The 12094-nt window shown below is 38.1% G+C and overlaps 1 protein-coding gene and 1 long non-coding RNA gene across 4 annotated transcripts in view; both read left to right on the forward strand.

The window, feature by feature from the left end:
• The window catches only part of LOC126416664 (uncharacterized), a 28758-nt gene extending 26101 nt beyond the window's left edge, over positions 1–2657 (forward strand). The window contains exons 2-5 of one of the 2 annotated variants that reach the window (XR_007575491.1): positions 842–1044; positions 1390–1562; positions 1886–2021; positions 2127–2657. This is a non-coding gene — a long non-coding RNA (uncharacterized LOC126416664). The remainder of the gene's footprint in view (positions 1–841; positions 1045–1389; positions 1563–1885; positions 2022–2126) is intronic. The other variant, XR_007575490.1, reaches the window with a different exon arrangement.
• A 5364-nt stretch (positions 2658–8021) lies between these two features.
• Positions 8022–11640, forward strand: LOC126416637 (uncharacterized). Of its 2 annotated transcripts, XM_050084405.1 has the most exons (3): positions 8022–9803; positions 9888–10087; positions 10194–11640. In XM_050084405.1, exons 2-3 carry the CDS (start codon positions 10048–10050, stop codon positions 10904–10906), a joined length of 753 nt encoding a protein of 250 aa, XP_049940362.1. In that variant the 5' UTR covers positions 8022–9803; positions 9888–10047; the 3' UTR covers positions 10907–11640. The 2 variants fall into 2 exon arrangements, with proteins under 2 accessions (XP_049940362.1, XP_049940359.1); XM_050084402.1 differs by having other exon boundaries at positions 8022–10087.
• The last annotated feature ends 454 nt before the right edge of the window (positions 11641–12094 follow it).

A 12094-nucleotide genomic window follows, 5' to 3' on the forward strand; every position in this document is an offset into this window, starting at 1 on the left:
GTGCCGTCTGTTTCACGGTTTTAAGTTGAGCAATGTAGCTCATCGAATGTTGGTAGCGGTTATAGTTTATTATCTCTCATTGCACAGTTTCTGCATTCTTGAAATTATTGTTTTATCATGTTTCTGTTGTTGCATTTTGTTTGTCTCTGGTATCGTGATTTTGCGGATATTATGTCAGGTCTCAATTTGTCTTAGCACAGAACCCTATTTTCCTGTGATAGTTTCACTAGCTTCAGTGATTATTATGAAGAACTTGTACCATTCTATATTTGTTTATTTTTGTGCACTATGGAAAGGTTTAAGGTTACTGTTGCCATTTTGAAATAGTGTTTGTGTTGCATCTTGGGGCTTGATATGACATCATTGGGCAAAGTCGATGTATGGTATCAAACCCTCTAGTTTATCTGTGTTCCCCTGGAGTAAAGTAAGTATATTACTCGGGTGTATGTTGTTAGTAAGAGTACATCAGTATACAGTATTTTGGCTATGTATATCTTCCAAATCCTTGTAGCCCTTTATACACAGTCAAACATGTTAGTGCTGCCTACGTCTCTTCCATAAACTAAAAGTAAAAATTCAAACACCATTCAGTACTGTTAAAAATGTAATTTCTGTATACCCCGCTTAAATTGAAATTAGTCTGTTTTGCGGTCCTTCCTGAACAGCAGTAAGTATTTACCTTGCAGTAAATAGGTGTTCTGTTAAATGTTCAGTTCAGACCATGTGCTGCTGCACAAGATTTGGCCTGACAGAACAGTATTAACACTAGGACGTCATGTGTAGTTAGGAGTGTTTTTTTGATAATATGTTTATGGTTGGGATAATTATTGAATTGTTACAGATAAAACTGTGGAAATTGTAACTTCACTGAGGAATTTGGGTGATGGGAGACACTCCATCCATACTGAAGAAGCAGAGAAAATAAAGGGGCATTACTCGGCATGACTCAGCAGGCCCTCTGTCATCAGGGATTTTGCCGTAAGTGACAGTCAGCATCTAACAGTGAAGTGTTGACTGTGTGTGCTGATTCTGATCATATAGAGTGTAAGAATTAACTTGATTTGTCCTCAATTCAAATCATGGTCGATAGTACTACTAGGGAAATGTGCCACATAAAAATGAGTACGTCTTATGGCAGTGTGAAAATCTGACAGTTGTTAATAAAGAAAATAAATATTTGTTTATTTTTCTTCCTACTTTTATCATAACAAGCTTTCCCTGATATATTTGAAATATTCAGTTCATTATTTCAGTATCAAATGGACTAAGTGACTTTGCTTCTGTTCATAATTAAAGTATAAGTATATCCTGAAGTCGGTATAAAAGTGAATTTGTAAACACTATAGAAGTGAGCTGCTAAATTTGTTATCTGTGGGGTTTTATCAACAGGTGAGTAGTACGGAGATGCTTCGTGAAGTCGAGTGTGAATCCTTGGAGGGATGACAATATCCTTTTCATGGAACACTGTTGAGAAAATTTAGAGAACCAGCGTTTGAAGCTGACTGCAAACTACTCTTCTGCTGCAAATGATAAATGATACATGTTGTGTAAAGATCACAAAGGTAAGAGGAGTTGGGGCTCATGTAGAGGTATGTAGACAGCTATTTTCCCCTCTCACTGTTTGCTATTGGAAAATGAAAGGAGATGAGGTGTGGTACAAGGTACCCCTGCTGTGCACCTATGGTGGCTTGCAAAGCATGTATGCAGATGTGCATTCAGTATTGGTAGTCATCAGTAGATCTATTTGCTACTACAATCTTTACAATTGCATTTTTCCATATTTATTACTCAGTTGTAGCAAAAATGCAGTAAGAAAAAACTGTTGAATTAGAATTGTTTTTAAAGTTAAAATATTTCCCGAGATTTATCTTCTCTAATTTTCCAGATTTAACTAGTTCGTAGGGAATCTGAGCATGAGGTACAGACATTTGTAACACTCTTCACAGACTGAAAGTACTACCAAAGGATGCCGATTTCATTACGAGGGATTGTCCTGTATCACTTGCTTCCTGCAATGAAATGTATATATCAGAGTCTTAATTCATTGAAAAGAAATTTCTGTTTGTTTAACTTTTTTTTCTGAAACAGTCACTTATTTTGTAACACACAAATTATTTATTTTACAGACCCAAAAATCTGCTTGAAGGGAACAATAAGAAGTATTAGAAGGGAAAACTAAATACTGGAAGAACAGAATAGATAAAAATTATTGTATCTAATGTTTTTAGTGTAAAAATGCTGGTGAGTTACAAAATACAGAAAGGAAATGGTGCAAATCAATTGCATTCTAATTTTCTTTCGTCAGAACACATTTAAAATTGAATCACGATATTTTCTTGAATATGCTGGAGCCATGTTATAAATGACTCTGCATATACCCTGTATTATTTAAAATGTTTGTTGATAATATGTAGTACCACTAAAAATAATAAATATCCAGAAATATATTTTATATCCACTAGAAGTAACCCTGACAATTATTTATACACAAACCCATGACAGTGTCAAACTGTTAAAACTTATGGTGTAGTTATAATTAGTTGACTCAGAAAACTGATAAATTTGATTATAAAGCACACTGCTAAGCAAGCTGTTATGTAAAAGATGCAATGTCTGGACAAGATATATCTGTATATGCAAGAAAGTGTTTCGCTCAGCTAAATAAACTTAAACATTACAACTGTAAAAGACCTGGCTGCAGTATCTTTTGATCCTAACACATTTTTTAGTCTGTGTGGGAATGGTGGCTTACATTTAAATATGTTAGGCTTGATGAGTCTTGAACTGTCTGTAGACAATTGTAAATTAATAAAGTGGAAGAAAAATTGAGGCTGATTGACCAAATGCGCCAACTGAATATAAAAGAAGTATAATTTAAACATGTACCTGCAAATTACACAGAGGGGGAAAAAATCTCAATGCATTGGGATATAAATGTAAACTCCAGAATTTCCAGATAATGTCATTGCTTTCTTCTTCAGCACAAATACTAGCTTGTTGCAGCTATCCATGAGTCAGTCTTGTGCAAGCCTCTCCATTTTGACATAACTGCTGTGACCTACGTCAGTTTGAATCTGCTTATTATAGTCAATCTTTGGCATACCTCTACAAATTTATGCCCTCTACAAATTTTACAAAAGTGATATTCCTTGATGCTTCAAGATGTGTCCCACCGATTGACCCCTTCATTTAGTGAAATTACTCCATAAATTTCTTCACTTCCTAATTCAGTTCAGTATCACCTTCTTAGTTATTGATCTCTCCATATAATCTGGAGCACATTTTCATAATATAACATTTCAAAAGCTGTTTTCTTACTTAGTCCATAAACCAATGAACTTTCAGATTATGCGACCATTTATTTTATGTGCCTAAATGAATATGGGCATGATGAGACTGAATATCCATTTGGTTATGGTTATAGGCTGATCTGTAGCATAGGCCAATGGCTGGGTTATGTTGGAAGATGATAATTTGATTTGTGTGTGTATATGTACTCACAATCGCACACAGAACTCCACTGACAAACATTCAGAAGTTGTTCAGGGATGCTTTCTGAATATTGTGGTGTAAGGAACCTGTGGTCCCTGGCAGCTCATTATAGAATATTGCAGCTCGTTTGGTTTCTTATCCCAGTTATCTGTATTGCACTGACCATACCTGCACAGCAGTAAAAATGTCAACAGTATGTGCTGTGTCCTGCCTGTAAACAAACTTTTTCCCTTCACTCACGGTACTTGCTGTTGACAACAGTAATGCCTAGTTTGTCTCACCCTCGAGCTTGTATTCAGTACTGCTTGGTTCTGCCTTGGGTTTCCTTTTCTGGCAGTGTTAATTGTGTGCTAACAGTGATTCACAGCATTAGGAATGGTTTACTGGTGAAGAGCTAGCTAGTATGCACCTTGTGTATGGCTTAACTGAATGCTACATGGCATTGTGCTGAGGTGTTCCCACAGCAGTGGCACCACACTTACTTTTACATATGCCTTGTGGCTGTTTCATTACTCTGTATCTTGTGTTGTTTTGTACATTTTGGTTATTGCATATTACAAACTTCTTAAGTCCGGCATGCTCTTCCAAATAAATTAGTGTGATTGCAGTAACAAACTGAATAAGTCATAACTACATTATTACTCTGTAATCAGCTGCCAGAGACCATGTGTCCTTTATATAAATATAAATGGAGGATATCTCTGAACAACCTGTGAAAGTTTGTTTGTACTGCATTAATGGCAATTCACATACAAGTTTTTCTATCTTGATAATATAATCACTAATGTTCAGAAAAGTCAGTATGAACTGGGGTTGTTCAATACATATTTTTTTGTCAAACCATAAAGGACACTAGAATGTGTTGCTGGACCAAACCAACAGCAATTGGCGTGTTAGGTCGTCAAAATTTGGGCTGATTGAAGGGCCCAATGTTACAAACATTCTCAGTTCGGGAGATATCTGCTGACCTCACTGGTCAGGGTAGCGTTTGGCAAGCATGAGAAAGCAGTAGATACTCGTGCTGTGTGTGGGCAGGCATTATCTTGGTGAAATGTAAGCCCAGGATGGTTTACCTTGAATGGCAACAAAACAGGGCATAGAACATCATTGATGTACCAATGTGATGTAAGAATGCTGTGTATGACAACCAAAGGGGTCTTGATAAGAAAAGAAATGGCTATCCAGACCATCACTCCTGGTTGTTGGGCTGTGTATTTTACAGTACATTATTGCTGGTTTCAGCTACTGCCACTTTCAGATGCGTAAAAAATAAAAATTAAAAATAAAAAATAAAAAGCGGTGGTGTAACCAGCTATGTTCAGTTAGCTGAAGCAAAATCATAGTGGTAATACATAAGAAAAATAAAAAGCATTTACACAATTAACAGCCATGTATACCATAAAATGTTCTGATGTAGGTATCAGTTCAAAATCTATACTTTGTGGATACACAGTAAGTACTGGTGATGGCCTGTATGCATCTGGTATTTATATGAGGCCAGCAGAGAGCACTATAGCTAGGGTACATGAGTAACCAGTATCCTAAATTTAATAATTAAAATGCAGTATGCATGGCCATTAATTAAGTTACTTAACATGCCAAAATGAGTGTCCGATAATAAAACATACTGACATCAATATGTGGAATTATATCCATATTCAAAAAAATCCACATGAAAGGTGTAAAGAGTAATATTGGGAAGTTCTGACCCTAGCAAAGTAAATATACTGAGTTGTGTAAAAGTCAGAATAAGAAATTTAAAAATAACATCACATCTATAAATGGAAGCCTTCCACCATGACAAAACAATTAAAAAATATGCACGAGCATAAGGTAATTAACAAAACAAGCTATTAATGAAAATCTCAACAGTCGATAAGACATCCAGAGTGGGATTTCAATACAAAGTTCTTGCTTTTCTGTGATGGAACTTGCTGAAGAAGGCGCAATCTCTTTGCTACCATTGGCTGGTGGATGTGACTACACACCAAGCTGCCATGGCACGTGATGCTGCTCAGACTGATAAGTTTCCGAATACATTAAAATAAAGATTCAGGTTAAATTCATTCTATTCATTCCGCAGTAATTTCAGTTACCGTTTTCTGAGTACATAAATTTCCATTTCTTCAAGCAGGTTCGGTAATTGTCCCTTTGGGGTCTTATGCAACACCTCAGTACTATTCTCTGTTTCCTGTCACATGGTTTTTCCTTATAAAAATGTGTACCGACTGTGCTCTTCTACGTATGGTCTATAAAATGAGTCTTGAAATTCCTTCCCATCTGACCAATATATAACTTGTTTCAGTCTCCCAGATTCTAAAAGTTATTGCCAATGCCAGCTTTGTGGCATAGCCTAGAACCAATTGTACTATTTGTTTGGAATTCAATTTTTATTTTCATTTTACTGAAAACCTGCACAGTTGTGTAGGAAAATGCACCACTGTATGACATTGCAACAAACTTCTTGCCTTCTGGATTTATTGCCTCAGCCTTGTCACATATTTTTAACTTTAGTTTATTGTAAATGTTCATTACATAAAGGTCCTTATACCCGTTTGCACTGGCTACTTGTTTAATCACATTTAATTCTTCCACTTTGTCTATAGGGGTGAGCAGTAGTTTTAGCATTGAGTTTATCATGGCCCTCAAGTATGCTCATCTATGCTTCTTAGTCTGATTGGAGTTTGCATTTATAATCATGTCAGTAGCAGTCATCTTCCTAAATGTGCTAATTTTATGGGTCCCATCTCTTAGTTAACCTAAGGTCAAAAAACTTATTCATCGTCCTCCTTCCAGTTCCACTGTGAACTTAATTTTTTCATGCATGCTACTGTACAAAGGTGATGAAAATGAAATACATGAGATAGCCGAAAGAATGAGTGGGATGCACAAAAAAAAATAGTTGACAGTGGAACTGGAAGGAGGATGACGTGTAAGATTTCACTAGTAAACAGCCATTTTGCAACTGGGATGTGATACATCAGCTAGTATTATTTTGGTATGTAGAATACAAATATACCTCTCAAAATGTTCTAGCATTTGCCATTTTTCAGTTTTTAAAGGCTTTTTAGTTTTCGTATTCAGTGTTTCGCTTTTTGCTGTTCTTCTATTTTGATGTTTGTTTTTGATTTGCAGAGGAGAGCTAGAAGATCTACAAATCATCAGTAAATGGTTGGTGTGATAATCCAGCAGTGGTGTGAAATAGATCCTCAGTGTGTGTTTCCTGTGAAAGATAGCGCAAACTTTTTGTGTTTAAGACTTACACTAAGAAAAAATGACAACTAGTAAATCTCACTGCTGTCCAAGCCACCCCGACAACTTTTGTTCTGTGTGTGGGAAATTCGCTCAAACAGCCCAAAGAAAACCAATCACTGATTTGGTTTAGATGGCATATAAATTATGATTGTCCTGTTGGTGATCAAGACAAAAATTTTGCACATCATATTGCCTGCATAACCTATACAACCACCTTAACAAAATGATTAAAAGGGAAATGCCGAGCCATACCATTCGCTGTTCCAATGGTGTGGTGTGAGCCTAAAGTCCATTATTCAGACTGTTACTTCTGTATTACAAATATTTTTGGACATTCAAGCAAAACCAGATATAAAATAAAGTATCCAAATGTATCTTCAGTGCATTTGCCTGTGCCCCATGATGAGGGATTACCTGTTCCTGTCTGCAAGTTGAAAGCCACAGAACCAGACACCATACCAAGTGAATCAGCAAATGTTGAACATACAGAAGAGCACTGCCCTCAATATCATGACACTTCGCCTCAGCTCGTTAATCAACAGGAATTGAACGATTTGGTTCGCAATCTACAACTTTCGAAACCGTAGGCTGAACACTTGGTCGAGACTGCAACAGCGGAACCTTCTAGCTCCAGGGACAAAAATTTCCTGTTTCAGATCAAGAGGTGCTTCCTTCGCTCAGTATTTCGATATGCAGAATTCAGTGTGTGTATGTAGAGATGTCAATGTTCTGATGATGCAGCTAGGTGTATAACATAATCCTCAGGAGTGGCGACTATTCATTGACTCCAGTAAAACCAGCTTGAAAGCAGTACTACTGCATAATGGCAATGCATTTCCATCAGTAACTTTGGCTTATGCAGCAGACATGAAAGAAACTTATGAAACCATGGCTTTGCTGCTAGAGGCAATCAAATACAAGGATCATGAATGGCAGCTTCGCTGTGCCCCCCAGGGGGTCTACAACTCTTTTGTGGATACATGCGTAGTGAGCATTGGACCCTGAGCTAAGGTGGCCTTCCTTCCTTTCTGGGCTGCATCCCTTTCCGCATCCTTCCCCATCCCCCATCTTTGCCCCCCCCCCCTCACCTCCGCCTCTTTCCTTCCCTTTCTCCCCCTCTTTCCTTCCCTTTCTCCCCCTCTGGGAGTATGTTTTGTGCCTACATCCGGAGACGGACGCTCGAAAATGTAACACATTCCTTGCTTTCTCTACTTGCAAGTCTTCGTCCTTCCTTTGTCCTTCTCTTTTCCTTACCTCTTCTCTTTGCCCTTTTCTTTCCTTTCCCTTATTTTTTTCCCTTTCTCTTTTTTCCTCCCTGTGCGTGTCTGAAGGCCGACACACGCATTTCCATGCGTAGCCGGTGACGGGGTAACGCGTAATTCCCCACCTCGGGTAGACAGGTAGGACACGTGCGTACCCCCTGGTAATGGCCAGGCACAGGGAGGGGTGATTACCCGAGCTGATACCTTCCGAAAGTGCTGATTGGTCCCTCCATCCGTTACTCGGGAGGTGTGACCTAAGGTGTGAACAATCACCTAAGGAGGGAGTGCCCTCAGAGAGGGCCTCCACAAGGAAGGAGCGCGCCATCGGAGACGCCGGTAATCATGGAGGATACTTTCGCAATGGTTTCCTCATCTTCTACTATGTCTGCTCACAAGCGTAAGTTCAATGAGTCTCAGCCACAGACAGTCCTTCCATCGTTGCCACAGTTCCTTGTTGTTTCTCGGTCTGACGAAGGTCACGACTTCTCCACGGTCAACCCTTTCATTATTCAGAAAGGTGTCGACGCAATTTCAGGTCCTGTAAAGTCTTGTTCCAGATTACGAAATGGCACATTGTTGTTAGAAACAGTCAGCGTCTTCCAGGCACAAAAATTGCTGCGTACTTCACTGCTACACACCTTCCCTGTCCGGGTGGAAGCACACCACACTTTAAATTCCTCACGTGGGGTCGTTTATACACACTCCCTCGATGGATTGTCCGACGAGGTATTTCAACACTACCTGTCTGACCAGGGTGTAACGGCTGTTCATAGTCATGAAAAGGGTTGACACGAACATCATTCCAACCCGTACTTTCTTCTTGACATTTGAAGGGCTCGGGGAGATATAGTCATAAGCCACAACTTTCACGAAATTGAGTTATTCATGTTGCGGCATTCTTAACCATGTCTTCTTCACAATAAGTTGAAAAAGTTCCATGTTACTGCAACAGATGACAGGCTATGATGGAGTGCAGTTCTATGCTGTGCCATTTGGTGGTTGTTTCAGAAGATACATAGTCACAAGCCACGGCAAAATGGCGGGTGGGTCAGGAACGTCTGAAGCGTCTTCGGGTCTTCAACGCATATTTGACACAGACAGTAGTGGAAGTGAAGAGCTTTACCCTTTGCATCCTGACAGTGATGAATCTTGGCATCCATTGACCAGCAGTTCCAGCTCAGATGATGTTTCGATAAGGAAATAAAACGGTTTATTTCTGGTGATTAATTTCCTGTGGCTTGTGACTTTGTTTCTCTCAACATTGGCAACTCATTTCTCAGCCATCCTGTGTGTTAATGATGAAACTTGATGGGCACATTTATATTACTGCTTAATGGTGCAATAATGTAATTTCAAAGGCAAAAGATGTGTAAAAAATATTTTCTTATTAATGTGATTTTAGCGAAATTTAATGTTTTGTGTGGCTTATGACTATATCTCACACAAATTCTTAGACTATTTTGCTCTTCATATTATACTTTGAAATAAGTGGAATAAATGAAGAATCATCTGAAAAACCAAAGCCTTCACGGCAGAGAAAGCGAAATATTGATCAGTGGAAGAAAAATAAAGCAAAAGTCGACGAAATGCTGGTCAGCAGTATAAGTCTTTAAAAGCACACAAGACTGTTCAGGCTGCTACTATAGGAAGTCCCTGTACTTGTTCAATTAAATGTTTCACAAAACTGCTTGCAGAGGAAGAAAACATTTTTCATTCATTTTGGGACATAAGAAACTTTAATGCCCCGAATACTTACCTGATGAGCTGTATGAAAATGGAACCGAAAAAGCGGAGGTTTGTTCACTATTTAAATACAAATGGTTTAATATTTTGTACATTTATTTCATTTTGTTATATTTGTCATAATTTCTTTCAAAGCTATCCAAAAAAGACTTCCAAGAAAAAATCATCCAGGGATGTTACATTTTCTTATAATGTGAGGGTATGCGGAATAGAAGTCATGATCTGCAAGGAAGCTTTCCTAAGGGTTCATGGCTTACAGATACATTCAAGAAGAGTGAGGAATTTGCAACATTAAATGAAGCAGGGATTTGCAGTGCCGAAAGAAGATGGAAGAGGTTTGTATGTCACTCTGTGCTATAAGTTAGGGATGTACTCAAACTGAGTACTATACAAATATTTCTATTAGGAAGAGGATATAAGCTCATCTTTTTTTTCTTTCAGGAAAACATGGAAACTACCCATATAAATTTCAAGACAAAGCTGTACAAAGTGTTAGAGAATTTCTCAACGCAATACCGAAATATATCAGTCATTACAGTAGGCAACAGAACCCCAATAAAATGTATTTGGATTGTGATCTCACAATTGCTTCCTTATTTCGAGATAAATACTCAGAATACTGCAAGGAAAAGCAGGTTCCTGCAGTATCTGAAAGTAAATTCAGAGAAATTTTCGTATCTGAATTTAATGTAGGCTTCAAACTACCAAAAAGTGACACCTGTTCAAAATGTGATGGATTTCTAATTGCTATAAACAACCCAGAATTATGTGCAGAAGAAGTCACAGAAAAGAAACAACAATATGAACTGCATCTCAAAAAGGCTGACAGAGGACAAAATATGATTGCTTCTTTAACTGTTCTGGCTAAAGAAAATTCGAAAGAGCATCATACGATAGCAATGGACATGCAGCAAACATTCCCCACACCTAAATTAACAGCAGGTCCAGAATTTTACAAGAGGAAAATATGGACATACAACTATGGTATCCACGACTGTGGATCAAATAATGATTATATGTTTCTGTGGAGCGAGAAAGATGGAGGACGGGGTACAGATGAGGTTGGGAGCTGCTTATTGAAGTACTTGCAGATAACTAACCCTCAGACAAAACATTTCCAAATAATCATAGACAACTGCAAGGGTCAGACATAGAATTGGACTACTATTGCTTTGGAAAGGTTCCTTGTTGCTACCAAAAGATTTGATTCTGTCCAGCATTACTTCCCTGTGGTAGGTCACACCATGGTACCTAGCGATTGTGATTTTGGTTTCATTAAACGGTATGCAAGAAATAGACGGCCAATAGTGTACACTCCAGATGAATGGGCAGAAGTAATAAAATCTGCGAGTCCAAAACATTTCATTGTAACTAAAATGGAAAGAGAAGACTTCAGAAGTTTGGAAAGCCTGAAGACATTGACCTCAAAACGTACAGAATCCACGTCTGGAGATCCCCACCATTTCAGTGAAGCTACTCAATTTAAGTTTGAGTCTGAAGATCCCTTCAAGCTAACTGTAAAGCACTCTTATTCAGACATAGGAGCTTTCATTCAGTGGATATTCATGTCAAAAAGAAAAGCTAGTTGAACCAAATCCATATCAGCTTCCAATAAAGTACAGAAAGCCACTACCAATTATCCAGAAAAAAATTGATGATGTACTGTCTCTTATGCCATACATACCTGCAGCAAATCAAGCTCTCTTTTGGTCATGTACTGGAAATAACGTGTACAATAATGAGGTAGAGGAACTTCCTTGATGTGACCGTGTAAATGAAAAAGTAATTCATACATCACAGATACCTGATATGTATATATTAATGTGTAAAAATTATATATTCTGCTTGCTGAGTAAGAGTAGTTAAAATAAATCATTACAAATTCATACTTTATGCTTTAAACAATTTTTTGGGAGATATAGTCATAAGCCACTGTTGACTACATCTTAATTAGAATCATTCTAAAATTAATATTTTATAGCATGCAGAGAGTTGACTATTTAACAACATGCTTTGCAAGTATTAAGCAAGTGTTTGCAGTAGACATAAGGTTTCTATTGTGTATTAAACATTTTCAGACCTCTATGGAACTTTAAACTCGCTGTATCTCAAAACTAGTTCGATGTGGCTTATGACTATATCTCTCCGACCCCTTCATTTGACAAAGTTCAACTCTCATCGAAAATCAAAGCGGGCTATGAGATAATTTCTGTTCGCCCTTACATCCCAAACCCTACGTGTAGCTATCGGTGTCAGCGGTTCAATCACACCAGCCAGTCCTGTTCCAATCCGGCCAAATGTGTTACGTGTGGCAAGGATGCCCATGAGGGTGCTTGTCCACC

The sequence above is a fragment of the Schistocerca serialis genome, chromosome 8 (assembly GCF_023864345.2).
Source record: "Schistocerca serialis cubense isolate TAMUIC-IGC-003099 chromosome 8, iqSchSeri2.2, whole genome shotgun sequence".
NCBI classification, from domain to species: Eukaryota; Metazoa; Arthropoda; class Insecta; order Orthoptera; family Acrididae; genus Schistocerca; species Schistocerca serialis.

Excerpts from the sequence above, each read along its gene's own strand:
- LOC126416637 (XM_050084402.1), top strand. The coding sequence starts at position 10,048 with ATGAAGCAGGGATTTGCAGTGCCGAAAGAAGATGGAAGAG. Across the intron at positions 10,088-10,193 it reads GCCGAAAGAAGATGGAAGAG|GAAAACATGGAAACTACCCA; the intron begins GTTTGTATGTCA and ends TTTTTCTTTCAG.